Genomic DNA, 22,471 nt, shown 5'->3' on the forward strand with positions numbered 1-22,471 from the left:
GATCCCCCGATTTCCGGTTGAGTGCTTTAGCCAGTTAAGCTACAGAGGCATCATTCTTCACTGTGGATATTCTCGGACACTACCGGACAAGGTTCGAATCCCGGTCATCATTCTACGCATAGCACATAGTGTGAAGAAGCTACATAATTACTTACGTATCCTGGATGTACCCAAATATGTAGCTGCCAATGAGGCCTCCAACTCCCAGAAGAACAAGGGCCAATGTTGGTTGGAAATCATGATCACACACCATTTCCCACTGAAATAGAATTATAAAAAATGCTGATCATATAACTTTAGCCACAACTCTTATCCTCCAATGCTTCAAAGAAGCCTAACACATTAACCCCTTATGGAATAATGAAAGAACATTATAGCTATGAAATTTATCCACTTATTAGCAATTTATATATTTATTATTAATTAATTAAAAAATTAATTAAAAAAATTAAATTATTAATAACAATTCGTCATTCTTGGAGTGCAATAGGCTTTTGTCTTTTGATCAGCATGGTTTCCGCTGACAATATCTGCTGTCTGTGATGTTATTAATCGTATTCTCTTTACTTTGGACAGTTAATTAGAAATTGCTGCTATGTTCTTCGACCTCAGCAAGGCTTTTGATAGTGTGAATCACCCACTACTCTTAAGAAAACTTTATGGTCTTGGTGTTCGAGGTATTGCTAATAATTGGATTGAATCCTACATGAGCAATAGATCTCAGCAAGTAGTTATCAAAGTAAATGGTAGTTGTTACCCCTCACATAAAAAACAGGTTACTCAGGGTGTCCCACAAGGTTCCATTTTGGGGCCTATTTTGTTTCTAACCTATGTTAATGATTTATCTTATATTCTCTCAAACATTCTGGGTGCTCATCCTGTTCTGTATGCAGATGATACTAATGTTCTTGTTTCATCAACTGACTTAGACACTGTGTCCAATCAATGTAAATTAGTATCTGATAATCAAAGTAACTGGTGCTCAAACAACCTCCTTGATCTTTATGTTGAGAAGTTCCAAATTGTCTATTTTAAAAATAAGAACAAAACAAACTGTTCTTTTAGTGTTCACATTAACCAAAAACCAATTCCCCAGGAGGAATGTGTGAAATTTCTTGGGCTACAGCTCGATGCTTCGCTTACTTGGGAATCTCATATTAATATACTGACCAAGAAGTGAAGTTCCAAATGTTTTCTAATACGATCCATAAGATCCACTGTATCTCAAGATGTGCTGATGGCCTTGTACTATGGACAGATTTACTCTCACTTAACATGTGGCATTTTATTCTGGGGTTCCTCACCCGATGCATCCAAAATCTTTAAAATACAAAAAAGAGCTGTGAGACTATTAGCAAAGTCTCATTATCTTGCCCCTTGCAAACCAAATTTTAGAAAGCTGGGCCTTTTACATTTTCCTTGTGTCTATATTTTTCATGTGTTGTTATATACTCATAATAATTTGAAACAATTTAATAAAAACAGTGCTGTACACAATCACTATACCAGAAGCTCCAACGACCAACATGCACCATATGTACACATTGCAACTGCATCATGTGGTCCTTACTTAATGGGTCTTAAACTGTACAATGCGTTGCACAATGAATTGAAATGCATTAATAGCTCTTCTATATTTAAGACCAGAATCAAGGAAATTTTACTCCATAAACCTACTTAATAATACCATAGAGTAAGTATATACTTACTCTATGATAATACCTAAGTATTCGTGATTGCTTTTGAATGAATCAAAGATTAGTTAATATAGCATATTCAAATCCCAATTCTACAATAAGGTTTTACTATTTGACTTCATAGGTTACGGGTAATGTTATTAGTAGAATAATGGAAAAATATGAAGGTATTCTCGGGTGATAAATCAAAGCTAATGAGAACCGACTCTGAGAGAGAATGACAAGGATAATTATCTCTTAAATAATGCCAGCAAGTTCAAAATTTTAATATGTGAATTATTTTAATAATATATTATAACACCTGCAGTAGTGTATTTTCAGTGAAATGCAGTCAATTTTCAATAAAACCATGGCTTCAGTGGAGAGAACCTCAGTCAAAATATTTGCAAATTTTCATGCAGAAAATTTCTGTAACCTCAAGAATGTGGGATTTGTGTTTACAAAAGGACTTAAAAAAATAAAACATGATACACGGCACACATCAGAAATGTTATGACTTTTACGATCTCCTTTTTACATTAAAACTCAAGAGGAAAATTATCGAAGTGAAGAGCCACGATTACAAAGGAACTTGGCAGATTAGAAGATTACAAGGGGATTCTGCAAAATTTTACGTGCCCCTGAGACCTACGAGTCGAGATATTAGCGGTAAAAATAATTTTTAACAACGCAACCCGCATGACGTGGTGACGTCACGCTCACCGTCTGTACTAGCCACTATCCCTCAGGGGGAGTGCTGCTCCTGGCCCAGTGGCGGATGAATACGGGAATACGGGGGTCGGAGGGGGCGCGCCCCCCCCCCCCCATGCAGGGCTGCCCGCATTCCCGAACATTGCGGAAGCACAATAGGGTAGTTTCCTTCATCAAAGAAAACGAAAGGTATTGATTGCGATTCGTTACCCACCATTAGTGTATTCATAATATACAAATTATTTGGTTTTAAAAATACCGGTTTAGACGAATGGCAAGGGTCAATTTTATCCTCATTTGAAGAAGGCCAGATTGGCGCACATGCGATGCCACTCCACGTGACGTCACAGGGACCTAGTTTCTATACGAGTAGATAGGAGTTTTACATCGTCTGAGATTACCAATGCATGCATGAGGCACAGAGCTCAGGGAAACATGTCTTAATAATCACCTATTAAAACTGGCTAAGGTCGGAAAGTTTTCTTCGTTTGATAAGGTATTAATAATCCTTATTTAAGCCAAGCGCTACCAGTTAGCATGGTACTCTGCTACCTGCTAGCATCCTGCGTCGTATCAGCGCCAGAGCCTCGCCCCAAGGTCACCTCACTTGCGGCAGCGGGAACCAGAACGACGTCACACGGAGTTTTCCCGGCATTCATACTTACCCGTCGCGTTTTCGTGCGCTTGAAAACTTTCACTTTTCATTTAATCGCGAAAAATAGATATCGTCATTTAAAAATCTAAAAGCGTGAAATATGTACTCCAGGAATAATAATCTTTCGATTTAGGCAATAAAAAAATAATAATAGGAAACCACCCTATTGTAACTTTTTCATATCATAAGATAGCATTGTCTTGTATATGCGTATAATCAGTTTAAATAAAACAATCTTTAGCTTTGCACGTAACTTGATTATTTTTCATTACGATAAAAGTATAGGTAGCTCAAAATATCGGAATAAAATAAAAACGCCCTGGGAAAAAGGGGCGTTTTTACAGTAGGGAGCTCTACGCTCCACGATAAATACAACTCAAACTTCTGTCAAGTTTGGACTTGTAACCATGCTCGTGCGTATACACTCCCATTGCTCCTTTACAAAAGTGCAAAAACTATTAAACTAATAAATTTTTTTTTAATCTTGTTAAAATTTGGTGGGGGTCATGACCCCTGTGAACCCCCCACCCTTAATCCGCCCCTGGGCGTAACCACGGTACCGCTACGGAAAGATAAACCTTTTCCGTCAACCAAGACTCAGCCATTCTGCCACCATTTTCATTTATTTCACTGAAAGAACCCACATAAGGCAATAATCTTATCTACATGTTCACCATATTTCCGGTATTGAATTAAATGTTCATGACGTAATTGATGCAAAGGGAGCATTATGGCCACGAATGCCACCGGAATTTTTTAAATGACGCATACGAATGGATCCAGTCGCCGTGATGGAGATGACTGGAATGCGATATGACGTAATTTTTAAATCGGAGCTCGCGGCGTTCACAACGACGTCATTTTCAATCTTACGCGAAGCAAAGACGAAGAAGATGCCCTGAATGAGTTTCCTAGTTAGACATCAACTCATGGCGTTATGAGTGGTTGAATTTGCTGAAATCTGTGATGAAAGATCGACAAAGAAAGATATTTAAAATTCGCAATCTCAGAAGACTCGACGATTGATTTTATAGATGAGGTTAAGACCACAATTCCCTGGGCACAAGCCACTCAGAAATTCAGATTGATATACACCTACACGAATGGTTTGCCTGTTGTGTGGATCACGAATGGGCAAAAGAATTAATAGCTTCGGTCACACTCATTTTAAAAGATGTCAACATAAGCGATTTTTCAAAATAACTATTATTGGAACAGAATACGTGTAGTCATTTGGAGGCACTCCACTATGATTGTAAGAAAAAAATTAAAAAGCGGTGATTTAAAGAAAAAAATTCCGAAAAAGTATTCATATTAATCAATAACACTTCCAATTACTGTATATTGGACAACGGTAATTAGAGGGGTATTTATTTTAAGAAGAACACTGCGACGCAAGAAATTGTGGATTGAATTGCTATTCACGCGAGAGTTAATCACTTTTATTTAAACACCAATATTATAATCGAGGCGATATATTTTGCGCTTACCGTCGACCGATGCGAGCGATATAAGAATGTGGCTGACGCCGACTTTTCAATGCCTCTCATTGTTATTAGGGCCGTTCTACTAGTTCGGACCAAGGCTATATATGTATGGCCTTGGTTCGGACATTTGAAACTTGGACTTGGTTCGGACCCGACATTTGAAAATACGTAAAAACGTTGCTTACAGGCTCATTACACCAGCAGAGTATATACATTATATCTATGGGTTAAGGTATAAGATTAATCTAAGTTTAGGTTAATTAAATTTAAATTAGGCCACCTAATGATATCTTATATTTCAAATAAGGTGGAATTTATAAAAAAAATAAGGTAGTACGACAGTAATAGTTGATGGATAGTCGGATCTAGGGGGAGGGGAGGGCACGGGGGCACGTGCCCCCCCCCCCCCCATACTATTAAAAATATGCAAGATTTTTAATGCTGTCCTATTATCATTGTGTTCGTTTTGTGCTACGAGGTATCCTTGTGCCCCCCCCTCCAGAATAAAATCCTGGATCCGCCCCTGAGTAGATGCAATGCTTTAAACAATAAAAAGTTCCCACAAGTTGGGGGATCCCATTACAATGCACCCACTTACATATGCCCCTGAATTACGCAAAAGCACATGGAATCGATCATTTAGAAGGAGTGACATATAGCCATGAGGAAACCTCTACGAGCTCCGAAGAGAATATTTGAATTGGTAACGATGGTGGCGCAATAGCCCCGTCTTTTGGGTCTAAAAAGAACAACACCAGTTTGCGATGACTTGCTAAGTTCTCTCAGCTACGATACCGTCATATTCACGGAGTAGGATAGCTAGGCATTGAGATAATTTTAACGCAAGCAGCGGAACTGAGAAATATGATAAGAAGTGGTTTTTTTCAGTTATCTTCGTCCATTTTATTGCTAAATGATACAAAAGGCAATTTTTTCTGCCCAAGGACTCCGTAATAGTTCATCCAAAAGCACAGACTGGCAGTGTAAAACATTGATAATTTTTTCAGCAATTGATGAAAGATTCATTGAATCGTTAAATTGAAGCCTAGCTCGCGTGATCATTTTCCATCCATTTACCGTGTGCAGCTACGGCAATAGATCAAAAAGTCGCCCAAAATAATAGCCATGATTGATCATTTCATTAATTTCAACAATTATAATGATTCCTATTGCTCTTTTACGCTGTTTTCAAGCCGAATTCAATCTCATTTCATTTTCAATATTTATCGTATTGAAAATTTGTAAATAATCTCTGCATTCTATTCGGGTTTTCACCGCGTCCGTTGGGTTTTGGTGACAACAGTTTCGCTGACATTGCAGTCAGCGTCTTCAGGTCGAAGGAACCTTCTGATCAACGCCGCGAAAATCTTCGAACCTAGAATTTGTAAATAAGTTCATTCGATCCGGAAATACGGTGGGTGTTATTAAGCACAGCTTTGGAAGGGAGTATATAAAAAAAACTGTAAGTGCGATCATAGGAGACCGCCTTGCCAGACAAAGGAAGGGGAGGTTTCAAGGCGAAAAAAAGAAGTTAATTACAACCGACCTCTTCTTCTCACAGAGTGACATAAGCAGACTCTTTCCGTCACGTTGAAGCTCAAGGTCGATGCCAAGGAAAGGAACATATGGCTTCTTTTCACATACTGAGGAAGTCTCTCAAACTCGAGCATCTCTTCCCATTTAAATATAAAGAGTTAATAGCAGAACGGAGCCATTCGGGAGAGACTGGGAAAAGCTATACAACTTTGGCTGGCAGATAACGGCAGTGGTTGCTCACATCGTATCACTAATCTCCACCTTATCTCTTTGCGAGTGAATTTTGTTGGGAGCTGTAATCGCCCACACACGTTTTATTCAGTTTTTAAATTATACTACATGCCCTCGGCGAATATACGAGAAGAGAAGGAGCGGTGAATATCGGAAACATTTCTTGATGAGTTACACAATTAGACTCTGAGAGTAATTAATTTCAAAACAAGAAAAGGCTTTGGTCTCCAGAGACAAAGTTGGTAACACAGTTGAAAAATATTTTCCCCAGATGGATGCGAGAAAAAAAACTGAACAGCAAATGAGGCTAAGCAATTCGTTTGGTAAGCGTTTACTTCCTCATATAAATAGTTGATTCAGTGATGATATTTGAATCAAGGATAAAAATTCCGTGTTGCGAGGGCAAAAACATATACTTATCAACTGAAAGAAAAAGCAGAGATGAAATATTCGAATAAAATAAAACTAAAATACTATTTACAATAATAATTCAACTTAAATTATAAAGGACTACAAACCTAACACATAGGGATGGCAGGAAACTATACCTCTCAGTTAGTCGAAGCAATTACAGGGAAAAAGTCCCGCAGAAAAAATGCTTAAGAATTATATACAAAGACAATTGAAATTTTCATAGCGCTTGCACCACGTTGAAATTGACCATATAAAGATCTCCATTAAAACATTATTATTTTTACACCATTTATTTTTTTATTATAATGAAATTCAACTGTCATAGGAAACCCATCACCATTAATGTACGAATTTGGGAACCGATGGTGTTTTCAAGTTGAAGAGCCTTAAAACCAAAGCTGAGGACTTTTTTGAAGGATTGAGACCACAGTGGATCACGTAAATCTTGATGCAAACATATAAAAAGATAATACAGGTATCGTTTGCGAGTTCTCTCCTGCCTGTTATCTCTGGCGTAGTTAACGTGTCTCCATCGACCACAGAGACCGCAACTGTGGGAAATGAAACGCACGTGCTCTTCGGGACTAGCTACGAGGCGATTCAATCGCCAATTCTTAAGGGTCGCTAGAGTTTACTAAAACAAAAACTCACTTCCTCAGCTCACTGTCTCAGTAAAGGTTTATCCAAAAACATAGACCGACAGGATTAAACCTTGATATTTTTTTCAGTAATTGATGAAAGATTTATTGAATCATTTCATTGAAGTCTGGGTCGCATGATAATTTTATTTCTGTCCCATTACGGGGAGAGTTCTTCCCTAGACTAGCAACCAAAATTTTCTGCTAATTATTTCCTTAGTTTTACACTGTGGTCTCAATCTGTTCAAAAAACCTCTGCTTTCTGAAGCATTTCAACTTGAAAACACCATTTATTCCTACATTCGTTCATTTATGGTGATGGCAGTTAAATTTAATTAAAATAAGAAAATAATCGATGCAAAAATAATAATTCAGAAAGTCACCAAAAATTAAGTCAAAATTGATCAGCATTGATTGATTTTAGCAGTTATCTGGATTCCTATTGCTTTTCACGACTAGGGTCAAAAAAAGGACCATGACGATGTGAAAGCCTATGGATGTATGTTTATTCTCGCATAACCCCTCAATCGCGGCACCGATTTCCATTGTCAAACTCTACAAACAAATTTTGCGCAAGACTGACTGCTTTAGTGAACATGACTTGAAGTGAATATTCTAGCTCAATGCGGAAGGGATGCGTGGGAATGTTTATTCCGTAATAGCAAACAAATTTCTCTGCTAATTTTATCCTCAGTTGTACGCTGTTTTCATCTCACACATGTGAGGCGTAGGGGCAAATAGCGCGGACAAGACAGGGTAGCGATTTTCGAGAAGTTCCACGGATTTTTATGCATTCGCTGTCTTTACGTAGTCGCAAGCGTTATGTAATACACCCTAACGGAGGTTTACTTTGCGAGTGAGTTTTTCAGTCGCGTTTTTTTATTCCATTAGAATTTATGAATAGTTTCCTCATATAATTACGTACTTTCTCCATCCCTAAAACCTTCATTATGCGACTCAGAGTTCAAGGGAAAAAGCATAGCAAACTAAAAACAGCGAAGGATTAGGTGAATATAATTATGAGGTAATTGACAAAAAAAATTACTGTTCGGACGGTGAAATGATAGTTCGCGCTCACAATCACAGGTACTGACAGTTAAACTCTAAATTATTCCGTAATATCAGCGCAAAATATTACTAAATTATTATTATGTAAATAATTTTGTTTCAAATTAAGTGATAATATTTAATTACTATTGTTTATACTGCTTAATTATTTATTTTATACATTATTGCATAGTATTCTTTATTACTTAAATTATCATAGTGAATTAAGTTTTACGAAAAATCACCACTAGTACTCTCGCTTAGTCCTTGAGATCTTCGAGGCAAGATTTTTCGAGACGACTCATCTTAGAAGTACAAAATACGGGCATTTACGCAATGTATACATAACCAAAATTTTAATCCGCCAGGGATAAAGGTAGTTGATTTTTTTTGGGGGGAGGGGAAGGTTAATCACTTTCCGCAGCTCCTTGGCGTTATGAAATACCTCTCAGCGATATCATGTTTGCGTTTTATATGCGTAGACAGGTAGCTTATAGATATTCAACGCAAAGGCGTACCCAGGATCAAAATTAGGGTGGGGGGGGCAAGGAATATCCCGGGCACACAGAGGAGGAGGCGAAACTAGAAAGCATTATGAATGCTACCTTTATAATTACCTTTCCATTCTCTAGACACATGTATTGGTGTTGCATTAAGGTCCTATATCACGCCGATAGTCAGACTGGATAAGAAAGCGATTAGATACAAATGCTGAGTTAAGATTTGAGAAAGAGAGTGTACTTTCATATTCGTTGTCATTCACCCTCGACGTCACGATACCCGCCGGGGGTAGGGCGTCGAAGGAAAGTACAGGTGTCTCAGCTATTTCAAATTTATATGGAAGGAGATGGGAAATTTTCACATAACCTGTTACTTGTCCCATTAATGTGACGCCTTTCATTTGAGGTTATGGTTGTTCAAGTAGTAGATAAGATTTAAGAATGGAAAAGGTGAGTGAAATCAACATTTTAAGGAAACTGTAACAGCTCTTTATTAGTTTTTAAAATTATTTTCTTGAAAAAAATATTATTTTCCTAACAGACATTTGCGATTTTGCATCGCATGGGCGCCAATCTGGCATTTTTCAAATGAGGTTAAAATAGACCATTACCATTTACATTCGTCTAAACTGGGATTTCTAAAACCAAATAATTTTTATATTACGATTACTCTAATGGTGGGTAACGAATGGCATCAATGCCTTTCGTTTTCTTTGGCAAAGGAAACTATCCTATTAATCCGCCTCTGTCATCTGCATCGATGCGTTATGTAAGAAGTACATCCTCATACGCACACTAACAGACGTAATGGTAAATGACGCCATTCACAACGCACAGGAGACTCGAATACGTACCGAGAATGCAACGCGGGATACAATTGCTGAAGACGAGGTTGTAACAGGAGACTGAGATAGAATGTCGTTGCGTGCGACTCTCAATTGGAACGACCTTAGGAGAAAGCCAATGCGATTCATAAGATCAAGAAAAAAAGGACTCCAGTTTAAAACACTCCACCACCCTCGTGATAAAAGACGTGGCTAAAGGTCACATATTTGGCCATCATAATGCATCCAAGAGAAATAAATTCTTTTCCAACTATTTTTCACTTTGGGTAAATCCCAGGCTTAAATATTCCGAAGGTTGCCTATTGACTACCTTGAGATTATCTAAAAATAAGCCACTAGTAATTATATTACGGGAAAGATTTTTCAAGAAATTTGAAATTACACAGGCCAACAATGAAAAAACGTTTTTATTGAAAATACCTTATTCTTATATTTTTAAAGTTGCTGAATCCAAATATAATGGTTTTAAAGTTGTATCACCCACCATTTATTCACATTTTACAGTTAAATTTATGAAATCAAGCAATAATTTTAGTATTTAACAGCTTTTTTCTTGTTATAATAAAATTGAAATGTAGGTCTAATGAACGAAGATAATGGGGATTACTGTTGGTACTTCACAGAGAAGTTCAGCAAGCGATTCATCGCAGAAAAAGCTACACAAGAAGCTTCAAGGAAAAAAGGGAAAGAAAATTCCAGTTGACAAGTGAACCCTGTATTATCACGCTGTAGTAAATACAAACAATTTTATCACGATGTAGTGAACAGTAAATATAAACAATTTTATGATGTAACACAGTTTTTCATTGATTTCCCTATATACCGTATAGGGGTATTAGACTAAATATTAAATACATATTGCTCGGAAACTATGGGTGATAAAAAAAAAACTAAGGCCAGATTTGGATTCGGCACATAAAAATCTATAAAGCTATTAAAATAAAAAAGTTTTCAAGCAAATTATTTTGTTGGCCAGTGTTATTATAAAAGGAAACAACTACGAGCATTCACACTATTGATTACTCAATCAAAATTGTCACTCGATGCAATGGGGTCTGTAAGGAGAACTCATGGGAAACTTCCCACCAGTTAAACTGCCTGTGAATTTAATACAAATAATTTCTCAGGGCTCACGGAATATTTACATTAGTCATCAAAAATTTCCCATTTCACAGAATCTAAATTTTACTGAGAGAAGAAAGTAATTAAGATAGGTGTGCAGTCATAAGACGGGTACAATAGAAAACTATTTGACATATTTTATAGCATACATTAATGAACATTAATTACTACCTAAAACTTAATATTTTCTGAAATAGATAAAAGAAAGGGTAAATAGGAGCATGGTTGGAGGAGGATTATCTTCAAGCCAAGCAAATGAGAAGTCTAATCTAAAGAAATCCTTAGCATTAGTGAAAGAAAAAGACCTCGGGCTTCGTATAAATAAACAGATGCAATTACGTTCGCAAGAACAAGTAAACTCATTCGAGGCAGAGACAAATATCGTCATCGTCTTTTTCTTACTACTTCAAATATGGCCAACAGCTTGTAAGAAAATAAGTATCTAAAACAATAATGTACAGAATAAAAACAATAAATTAATCTCATAAGCATCATCATCATCATTATTCAACAATCCCAATATTGGCTAGACGCAGCTCTCCATTCTTCCCTCATATCCGCTAGCCGATCCATAGCGATATATTTCTTCTCTCTAACATCTTTATAATGTCCATAAGTATAAATTATTCATCATATTTCGTGAGAAAGTGAATTAAATAAGATAAAAGTAAGACCTATGTGTTCCGTGGCTTCATTATTATCTCGTAATTTGTTAATTAATGCGAGGAGCCGCGACGTTCTCTAACTTCTTGTGGTCTGCTTATTCCAGCTGAAGAATTAAAAATGTGAAGGAGTATATCCTTGGGATTCAAAGATACGCTCCAACTGAGGAACGCGGTCATCTGGTGGGAATCGCTCCGCTTACTGATGCGTGGTGAGAGACGAGATCCCAAGGCAAGCTCCGTGAGCGCTGCATACCACAGACACGAAAGCCGTGGGAGTTGAGGCCGAGGACATCAGCAACAGAATACGAAGCAGCGAGCATCAGCTAACTAGGGCCTCTCCAGTCCAAGACATAATCCAAATTGAAGCCCCTTGTTATAAATCCGGTACCTAATGGTCTTATGTCCAACAAGCTAAACCAATCACAACAATAAGCGATGCCGGTCATAATCTTGAGAACTTTATGAAGTTATATTTCTATGAATGATGTAAAAATAAATTTCCATGGTAGTAACGTGCTGGGTGCCAGTGGCGCAGCGAGGGGGGGGGTTTTGGGGGATAAACCCCCCCCCCCCCAGAGCTCGGAGAAATTTTATGTTTAATCCAATTTACTTATTTGGATCAGTATTACTTAAAGAACAAAGATAGGATTTATCAAATATCCCTCAGGAAGCCGTAAAACTCGCCATTTTGAACCATTATTCTTCAAATGTTTCTGAAGGAGGGCCCCCGGAACTCCTGCTTACCCCGGTAGGTATGCAATACCCCCACACCCGTGAGTATTAGTTGCGCCTAAAACCCCCCCTAGCCTTAATTCCCAGCTGCGCCCCTGATGGGTGCAATTCACAAGAGAGCATGAAAGAGTGCTCGTATCCCACTAATGCGTATAATATATAATACAGGAGAGATATCATTAGAAAAATGCATATACAACAGTATTTAAGCATCATACTTTACTACTTCGATCTTATTAAATATTCTCAGATGGCATTCATTAAGACAGACCTGGTTTTTTCAGCCGTTCTTATTCTTTGACCTGGTAGGCATGTGTCTAACCTACGCTCCCAGATAAATTCACATCAGTTAATCCCTCTTTACAATCTTAGATACAAATAGCGCATTAAAAGTAAAGAATTAAACTGTCAAATGAATAAAATACAACACAACTTTATTACGCCAAATTCACCATGGTTCATATACCCCTTGAGAACTTTCAATGGACAAAGAAATCCTAAGGCAACCCTCTCTCTACGCATTGGAGACATTACGCTGGACATATTGCAGATTTATAACCTTGCTACGTCCGACGTTTCCATTGAAATGTTCTTCTTTTAGACTCGAATCCTTAGAATTTCCGGAATTGAATTTTCACGTCAACATTTGCAAAGTTACAAAAACCCAAACCCAAGATTTCGTTTAGACGCGTGCGCAACGAGGGTTGACAATCCACGCGGCATCGCAGATGATGCATCGATTTAATGCACACCGACGTGTTAAGAAACGCACAATCGGATGAATTTTCAATTAATTTGATGTTCTATTATCATATTCCACCAAAATTCCTCTATCATCCGTTTGACTTACAATGGAATGGTTCTTATAAAAAATCGCACAATCGGATGAATTTTCAATTAATTTGATGTTCTATTATCATATTCCACCAAAATTCCTCTATCACCCGTTTGACTTTCAATGGAATGATTCTTGCAAAAAATTGAGAGGACCACAAAATGCCCGTACGATCCAGATAAGTACAGCTCAAACTTTCATTTTCGCGGGAGATGGAAAGATATTGCTGGAGCTTTCCGTATGAGGGGCATAAAAAGTGACAATGTGATTCAAGAATGAACTTCACGTCCCGAGCTAATTTTACATCGATCTTGACCCGCTATTGGCGAACGTAAACGGCTCGGAAGTTTCGGTAATCTTGTTTGAAGGGACTCGTCTCTCTCCCGTAACTGCTTCCGAATTGGAGCTCACGTCATCCCTGACGTCGACTGCCTCTCCAACCCCGCGGCGCCCGATCGCCCAATGCACGACCCTAAATAGGACGCGCCACTCCGCGTCGCGATGACAACCGATTGGGCGCTTCGATTGATTGACGGCATCCTCCGATAGAGCGAGCCACCGGTGACGGCATTCTCGGACCGATGGACTCTTCCTCCCAAAGCGGTTACTTCCCCAATTTCCTCCGATCTTGGCCAATAAATACCGCCGCGAGGCCTTCTTTGGGGCGCGTCCGTTCGTCAGGATTAATCTCATAAGCATTATCATCATCATTAGTCAATAATCCTCAGATTGATTTGACGCAGCTCTCCATTCCTCTATCCTATCCGCAAGTCTTTGAATATCTCTCCGGATCGAAACGAAACAATTTCATTTCGTTTCACTTGCCATCCCTGCAAGGTATATATACAAACTGCCTTCGAGAGTTAAAACTTAACACATTATAGCTGCTTACGTCATTGATATCCAAAAAAATAATTTTCCGCGCATGGCTGCTTCCGGAATATACGAGAGGGTTACCACCCCTAAGTGACCATGTTAAATTCGCAATTATACGCATTTCACGTACTTTTTGTATGTCAACTATCGGAAAGAACGACATAAAGCAGTTAAGATGTCTGAAAGTGAGAAAAACTGGATATAAGTACTTTTTCGAATCCACGAGTAGTAACTTTTAATGAACATTATCAATATACCTCTTTCTCTCACTCAATTTATACGTCATCGATAGCTGCTCCCACGCATTACTAATCTTTAGGAAATCGAATTTACATTAATGATACAAAAACTGTCCACATTAAATGATGACATGATTGGCGACGCTAACTTATCAGGACTTTCACGAAAGTTATACGTCTGAAATATTCTGTTAGTGGCTAAACTTTAGAGTTGTAGATTGCTCTACTCCCCACTATTGTAATTTATATTCTTTTTTATTTTCATTAGAAATTGCCTTTTTACGAGGAAGTATTAAGAAGGGTATGGGAAAAGAGAAACCTCATTAAAACCTTAATAAGAAGACGAAAGAACCTTATGGGCCACATGGCCTGAAATCGTCGAGGGACAAGTGGATGGCAAGAGCGGAAGAAAACAAAATATGGAACAGGTAAAGAAGAATTTGAAAGAGAAGAAATGCGTAGGTAATTTATCATCTCTAAATAGGGATGGCACAGGATAAATCCTTTAAGCGGATGATCTAAATATTAAGGTTTAGTAAGAATATCTCTATCAATATAATTGACTAAAAAATCAATGCGAATTTCATTCAACTGCAGAACCACATATTGACAGGGCAATAATAACTTGGATACCCCATGGGTTTGCCTCTTCGTAAATAAGAAAAAAAATTATCTTAATGTTTGTACCTAATTATTTGTAATTTATTATCACTATAAGTAAACATTTTCAATGATTATTTTCTGAAATAATCCATAGCTTTCATAACAAAAATAGATATAACGCGTTGCAGTAACATAAACTCGGTTCATTTATCACCAAATTCAACTTTTAATACAATGAAAGATTCCCACTATTCGCCAAAACGTATTCAAACAGCTAAATTCAAGAGACGTAATTTAAAAGAAAGTATAAGGGATGTTCTACATCACCTTCATCAAGAAAAATAAAACATTAAAAAGCAAAAATAATTACAAAGGAAAATTAGAGGGGAGTACGGGTGATACTTTTTCTCGACGGCCTAGCCAAAAGAAATCGAAAACTCGAAGCTACACATTCTTGACGCCATAGAAACATAGGGACGTCAAAGAAGGATACCTAGCTAAATCCAACGCAAAAACGGATTTCCGAGTCAACACAATTCGTAAAGTTCCCGTCGAGAACAAATGTAGGAGAATGGATTTACTTTATCTGCTACGTTGATAGTACGGGCACAGAGTAACTCTGTGGTACGGGTAAGAACCGGATGAGTGTAATGATAAGTACATACACTCATAGTTATGATAACAAAACTAGAAACGGAGAATAAATTAAATATTCACTGAGCTTACACATTCATGAAAAGTGAACTAAATCTGCGAAATAAAACAACTTTATTCCAAATAAAAATACGCTGATGATGTGGACAAAATACTAAAGAAAATTCCTTCTGAATAAAATTAATTCACTCCACGGGCTGCTAAAATAAGAACACCTGCAGTCTGTGAACTACCAGTTGAGAATCAGAGCTTTAGTTATATGGGGTCACGATTTAAAGAGCAGAGAGACATCACTTCCTCCAAAATCCAAGCAACCAAAGAAGGCACCTCTTAATTATTGGCATCGAGTCCTGGGATCCCCCTCAAATGTGGAAAAAAAAAGCAGCGTAGTCTTCAGTTGTTTAGTGAATTATGCGCGGGGCCATGGCTGCGGCATGCAGTGGTACTCCGTAATTCATACCACTATTCTTATATATTTAAATTTCAAATTTGATGGGATGTGTTTATTGAATATAAGTTAACCCAACCCTACATTAACCTTGGCCCCCCATCGGTTATTATCGTTTAATCCTATTAAGTCATAGCTAAGCTCTGTTATAGTCCGAATACGCGAGACCCCGAAAAAGATAGAGACAGGCCCGAATAACCAAAATCTGACCAAAAATGCCAAAATTTGACTAATATTCTTTAAGTGTCTTTACAGGTAGAATCGCCTTTGGCCAGGGATATTTACAAACCAATATAAAATGTCCTAATTCTAAAAGGTTGGCTTCCGAGGTTAAAATTATCGCTGCACTATCTCGGTCTTCGGGGTGAAGCCGCGTCGAGTTGTCGAGTGTTCATATAATTGGCCGAGGTTTCGGAGGCGATGCAGTACTCCATCTTGGGTACACCATGCGATCAACTCACTTGATCACAGAAAACCAGCTGATCGCTTGGTGTTCCTGCTGCATCGCCTCCGAAACTTCGGCCAGGCACCCCGAAGACCGAGGAAGTGCAGCGATCAATATTAAGAGAGGCTAATGGTAGCACCCTCAGGGACGAATATAAGGTTCGAGGCGGGCCCTCCCGTGGCGAAGCTCCCATACACGTCACTGATTGATATTTCTATTTGGAGGATGGTCATGACAAGTGAAGTAGTTTAGTGGTAGGGAAGGAATGATGCAGAGACACCCGGCGTTGGTGTCACCCAATTCTTTAAGAATAGCAACTACGACACAAAAATGGATACACGCACTTTCTGCTAGAGATTCGATTTAACACGGAATGCTGGCTGCTTGATGGCAATTTATTGTAAACATGAATTTAAATGAGTCTGTATTCTCCATTAATGCAAACGAATCATAATAGCACGCGAATCAAACAAGGACGGATGCAGGATTTTTTCTGGAAGGGGGAGCACAAGGGTCTGACAGATAAACTGTTTCTCATATTTGAAATTAAAAACAACGTACAAAAATTACAATATGAAATACTGTTTATTTATTAGGAAAGTTATTCATATGAAATTAAATTACGGAAGTACCGTAATACACAAAACAAAACGAACGTTGTGATAACATAATAAAAATCTTGTCTTTTTTTAGGCGCCTTGGGGGAGGGGTTGGGACACGCCCCCTCCTCCCTTAATCTGCCTATGTATACGTAGACAGTTGTGGTCAGCTTGGGAAATATTTTTAGCCACTTAGAAGGATGAGCAAGAATATACCAGAATGCGTCCTTGATTTAATAAAAAAAATATGTTTAAACGAAGCCATAGGGTTCACAACCACCGTCCTGTTCAGTTCGGCACAAAAGGGGGAATGGTAAACAGTCATCCACCAGCGGCGAGTTTGGAATTAATATTTTCATTCATTCCTCACGAAAGGATGTTGTGCCATCGCTTCCCTTTTCGCTACTTCGGATCAAGGCAGTCACGAATATTGCTGTCGAATCAATCAGGCCATCAAAGAGATTAGAGTCCAACGTCCCTCTGGCTTGTAAGGGTAGTTTCTCAATTATTAGAGAAGCGAAGGTCATTTGGGGGGATTTCGATTCCAAGGGGACGGCCGTGACTAGTCTCAGCGGTGAAATTGGAGCCTACAGCTCCCCGCGGAGTAAACGCGCAATAGTTAATGAAGGATTCAGTCACCTCGAGCTAGAACCTAACAACGCATCGGCAGGGAGTCTACTCAGAAATGAGTGCAATGCGTAGCTTGGTTTTATAGGTTCATGGCCCTTCGACGTATAGTGTTTCTGTGGATAGTGTATTCGGAGCGACCACAGAAGATATTTTGAGTGTACCAAGCGAGGCCGTAGCCCGGGGGGGGGGGGGGGGATCAAGGGGGATTGATCCCCCCCCCCCCCCCCCCCCCCCCGAAATGAAAAAAATTACATGGATACTTGATGCTCGCTTGGTGCTCACACGACGATATAATATAGCGGCGCAGGGACATCTAGTAGTCCCATGCGACTTAAGTCAATAATTATCTAAGCGAATTTTTAGGTGCAGTGTGTGGAATAATAGTGCTGTGAATTAGTAGAGAGGTGAGTGACTTATGAGCCTCCTGAGGGACCGCAGAATTGAAATCGACACCGAGGAGTTAATTCATTTGGTCGCTGCAAAAAAAAAGCTTGAAGGCTAAATTCAATTTTATAATAATATTTTTATATTTTCCTTTAAGAGTTAATAATAAATATGTATATTTAACCGTATACGCAATTTTATTTATCTTATAAAAATAATTTTATGCTTGTCTACTATTCCATAAACCCCCCGAAAATATTTTCTGGCTACGGCCTTGGTACCAAGTCTTGGAAGATAAAAATAATTTTCGGCCACGCCCATATCTAGTCATGAAATTTCCCACACGAACTTCAAATTTTGTTCGCTCAAGGGCCACCGACTTCCAATCGAGCTTTATATTATCTTTCAAGAGTGCTGGTTACCGTCAGTACCGTAAAATGATAATAATAGTAACATAATAATATTAAGGGCCTGAATATTTCAATGGGATATCGCTCTGTCAAATTATGTAAAGTGAATTCAAGATTTCACAAGTTTTGGCATGCATTTTAGACCTAGTTTTCAACATATCCGTGGAAAAAAATGTTACAGTATTTACAAATCGAGGTAAATTATAATTCATAACAAATGACCATTATAATTCATCTAGGGTATTTAAGCACCCTTCTATAAATTCACTACCCCTTCCGCATAATTCTGGCTCACATTAGTAGCTCCACTGGACAAATCAACCCGCTTGCCTATAGACCCCAGTCAGGCTACCAGGTTAGTTAATCGGAGTTCTAGCACTTATAGCCTAACTACGAAGTGACCTATTAGGAAGGTGCAGTATCCAAAAACCAAATTCTCGCATTCTATATTCCTTCCATGGAAATACAAAGTTAGCAATCTGCACGAATTAGAAAAGAGAAAAAGTCTAAAACCAGCAAAATTTTGGTCTGGATCAAGATAGTAGCAGGTGCCAACAACAGTTCAAATAAGCGCAGTAACAATTTCAAATGATTTCCGATTCACACTTGTCCTTTCACAATGCAGATGGTCATGCCCGCCCGCATGGTCGGGGAGTGAGAGGATTGATGAGACGCGATAAGTCACTAAGTCTCACGTGATACTGGGAAAAATTGAGGATTAATTTACTTTCCCTGGAAAATGATTGATATCCTGTGAAAAATTTAAGCAGTATTTATTCCCAGAGATTTTATAAAATAAGAATGAGTTTACAGTTCTTCACAATAATGAGAAAGCATTCTGCCTTCCATTTAACTAATACCGTGAAAGGATGCACGGGGTCAGAAGAAACGCTTTTCTAACGGGTATTGAGACCCCTGATGCAAAATGCATTACCCTCAACACGAACAAATTGAACGCTAAAGAGAATAAAATTAAATATTTTGGTAAGGAACGAAGTTGGGATAAAGATATTTCTATTACCAATATTTCGTTCTAACGTAACCTACCCATAGCCCATTAGTGAATGTAGCGACAGACCTCAGATTTTGTCGTCTCATCCAATGCCCAAAACAGTACTTGATAAATGATGCAGATTTAAGTATCTATTAATTTCAATTCTGCGTAATAAAGAAAAATTAATTGAATATTAAACTTATGTCTAGTCGATATTCACTCTAGGCACTCACTTTTTACAATTATTGCCACAAAACCCTTTGTTATTCCGCGATTTCTTAGAATTTTTTTCATCCAGACATCATTAATGAATACCTTTACATAGAATAAACAAAAAATTTGAAATTTAGGCTTCGGGTTACCGCAACCAGCTATCATTCGCGTAGCAGGTATTTAACGGCTGATGTCACAATTATAGGTATTCGAAGTAATAACTCTTGCTCTTTTACAGAAATATTCTGAGAGCGATAGAAGAACACAAATAACTGCTAAGATCGCGATCTACCGATTCGATCGATGGATTTTTCTTCCTCATAGGAAAATCCACTAGGATTGGTAGAATATTAATTGCGTTTCGCTTGGTTTCGCTGTTAGTAGGGCCCGCCCGCATTTGTGACGGTGCGGGATTCCTCGTCCCTTCCCTTCCTTCCCTATCCCCTCCCCTGAGGCGTCGTCGGGCTCTCATCGCGGCGGCGCCTCCTTCCTTGCTCCTTCCCGTCCTTTCCCTTCTGGGTGCAGAGGAGAAAAGCTAGCGCTTACAGTCCCTGCCCCAGGAGTGTATCCCCGCGAGCCCGCCCTAGGGTCTCGTTTCCATTGCTAAGGTCGCGGGCGATGGAGTTCACCCGTGGCTATTCTGTTCTATCAATGTTGCGACAGCGACAAGATTGGGCCTAATGGTATGAGGAAGGTCGCACTTGCACATCTCGCCGTACACAGAAAAAAACTATCTATTTCATCTTTTATGCCGAATAGCTTCAACTCAAGGCTTACTTGATGGGCCGGACCATACCCTATGTTCTTGCCCCTAAATTCCCCCTCGGCCACTTCTTCTTCGCAATCCAGTTCATGCTCCTTTCCCCGAGTCTAATTTCAAACGCAATACCAACTGAAGTGCGAATGTGAAGTAGTTTACTGTAGCTCCAATTGGGAACTCATGAAGGGTGCACATTTACTTGGGTGCACTATTGTTTGGGGTGTAATATTTAATGACATTTAATATTAATATACGGCAAACTATTTGAAATTATATCGGAAATAATGCAATGGAATTTTCCAACGCTACATTCCCTACAATACCTCTTGACAGCGAACAACACCTGCCGATATTTATTTCAACTTAAAGGCAATAAAAAAAAAGTCCAACAGCTACAAACATGGAAGCAAGAAGAGAGTTGGTATGGCCAACCTATTCAAGTGAGATTAACAGTCATTGAAGAGAAAAAAGGTAGAGAGTAGTAACGATGAAGAGGCGGTCCATTGAACAAATGGTATTCTCTCCAGGGCGGCAGGAGCAGGTTTCGAGGCCAAGGCAATGCCCAATGTAATATTCCTTCATTTATGCATTTAAGTCATTTATGTATTCCTTCAACTGCGGAATCTTAAAACGAAAGCTGCAATGAATTAAAGGCAATATTTAGGATATTATAATACAATAAATTTTAATTTCATGGATAATTTTTCCAGATGCTCATGCACCGGACCAATTAAAAATAATCAGATTTCCCCATGTCTGCGTTTGAAGTTACCACACGATCAAACGCGAAGCTCCATCAAGTTATTAATACTGAAAAATTAAAATATACATTGTAGTGGAATGGAATTTACACTTATGATGCACGTGTAAGTAAAAATTAACCATTCGGCACACCAATCTCCATAAAAGCAACACCAAGGATAATAAAGTTTTCAGGGACCTCCAAAGCAATTACAAAAGCGAAATTTAATGGTTTATCACTTAGCAGTGGCGTAGCGAGGGGGGTTTTGGGGGATAAACCCCCCCCCCCTCCCGCCCATAGCACAGAGAAATTTTTAATTATAATCCATTTTACTTAATTGGATTGATATTACTAATAGAATAGTGTAAGGATAAATAAAATATCCCTCAGAAGGCCGTAAAATTCACCATTTTGAACCATTTATCTTATAAATCCACAATTTATTAATCTCGCACCTACCGCTTACCCTGGTGGGTATTCCATACCCACACACACCCCGGTATTAGTTGCACCTAAACCACCCCAGCCTTAATTCCTAACTGCGCCCCTGTCACTTAGGCATGAAATATCTCTTCCAAAACTTACTTGCAACTATTCACGATTCATTCATTCTATGATTGATAGATCTGAAGAATTATTAAGTCACTTTTCAATAAGTACACAGCTCTGAATGAGATACCCCCGATGAGTTCGAAACTGCACCGATGAAAGACGCAACCGGTTTTTACTATACTTTCTCAGACGGTGCCACGCTTCTTCCCAGAATTTAAGACTGCAGTACGCGGTTTCTACTTTCCCACCACGTTCAAATGAATTATGAAGGCACTCCAGAATAATGTAAACATTATATATGAGACTTTAAACTATGCCACCAACAAAATACAAACCGCATATGTTATCTGAATCATTACATTGAAATTTCAAGAAAGACTAACAATAATGCCTTTGACGTAAGAATCTCGATGGTAAATCAATAAAATTTTACATTACGTGGTTACTTAAGGTATAATATTAATCAAAAATGAAATATTGAGGACAGAAACAAGTCACAAGGTGAGCAAAACGAAAGTTATCATTTGGTGCGTTATGTCTCCACGAATCGCTACAAGTTCGTCCAATTTCAATAAATTCAAGATTAGTAGAACTCAAAACCATTGCTAGGTTATACATTCGCTCACCCAAAACCGGATTTTCGACGGTAATGCACAATCACTACCCCTCAGATCAGGAGCGCCGCTAAGAATTAAGGCTAGGGGGGTTTTAGACGCAAGTAATACTTAGGGGTGTTGGGGTATTGCATAACCGTCAGGGTAAGCAGGTGTTCCGGAGGCCCTCCTCCAGAAAAAAATTAAGAATAATGGTTCAAAATGGTGAGTTTTA

At 38.6% G+C, this 22,471-nt stretch overlaps 1 protein-coding gene across 1 annotated transcript in view; it reads right to left on the minus strand.

Moving 5' to 3' along the window:
• The window catches only part of LOC124163841 (beta-alanine transporter), a 52,606-nt gene that overhangs the window by 11,862 nt on the left and 18,273 nt on the right, over positions 1-22,471 (minus strand). Inside the window, exon 3 of the mRNA XM_046540946.1 lies at positions 156-259. Coding sequence (XP_046396902.1) covers positions 156-259 — 104 coding nt within the window. The remainder of the gene's footprint in view (positions 1-155; positions 260-22,471) is intronic.

The sequence above is a fragment of the Ischnura elegans genome, chromosome 8, assembly GCF_921293095.1.
Source record: "Ischnura elegans chromosome 8, ioIscEleg1.1, whole genome shotgun sequence".
In the NCBI taxonomy this organism is placed as follows: Eukaryota; Metazoa; Arthropoda; class Insecta; order Odonata; family Coenagrionidae; genus Ischnura; species Ischnura elegans.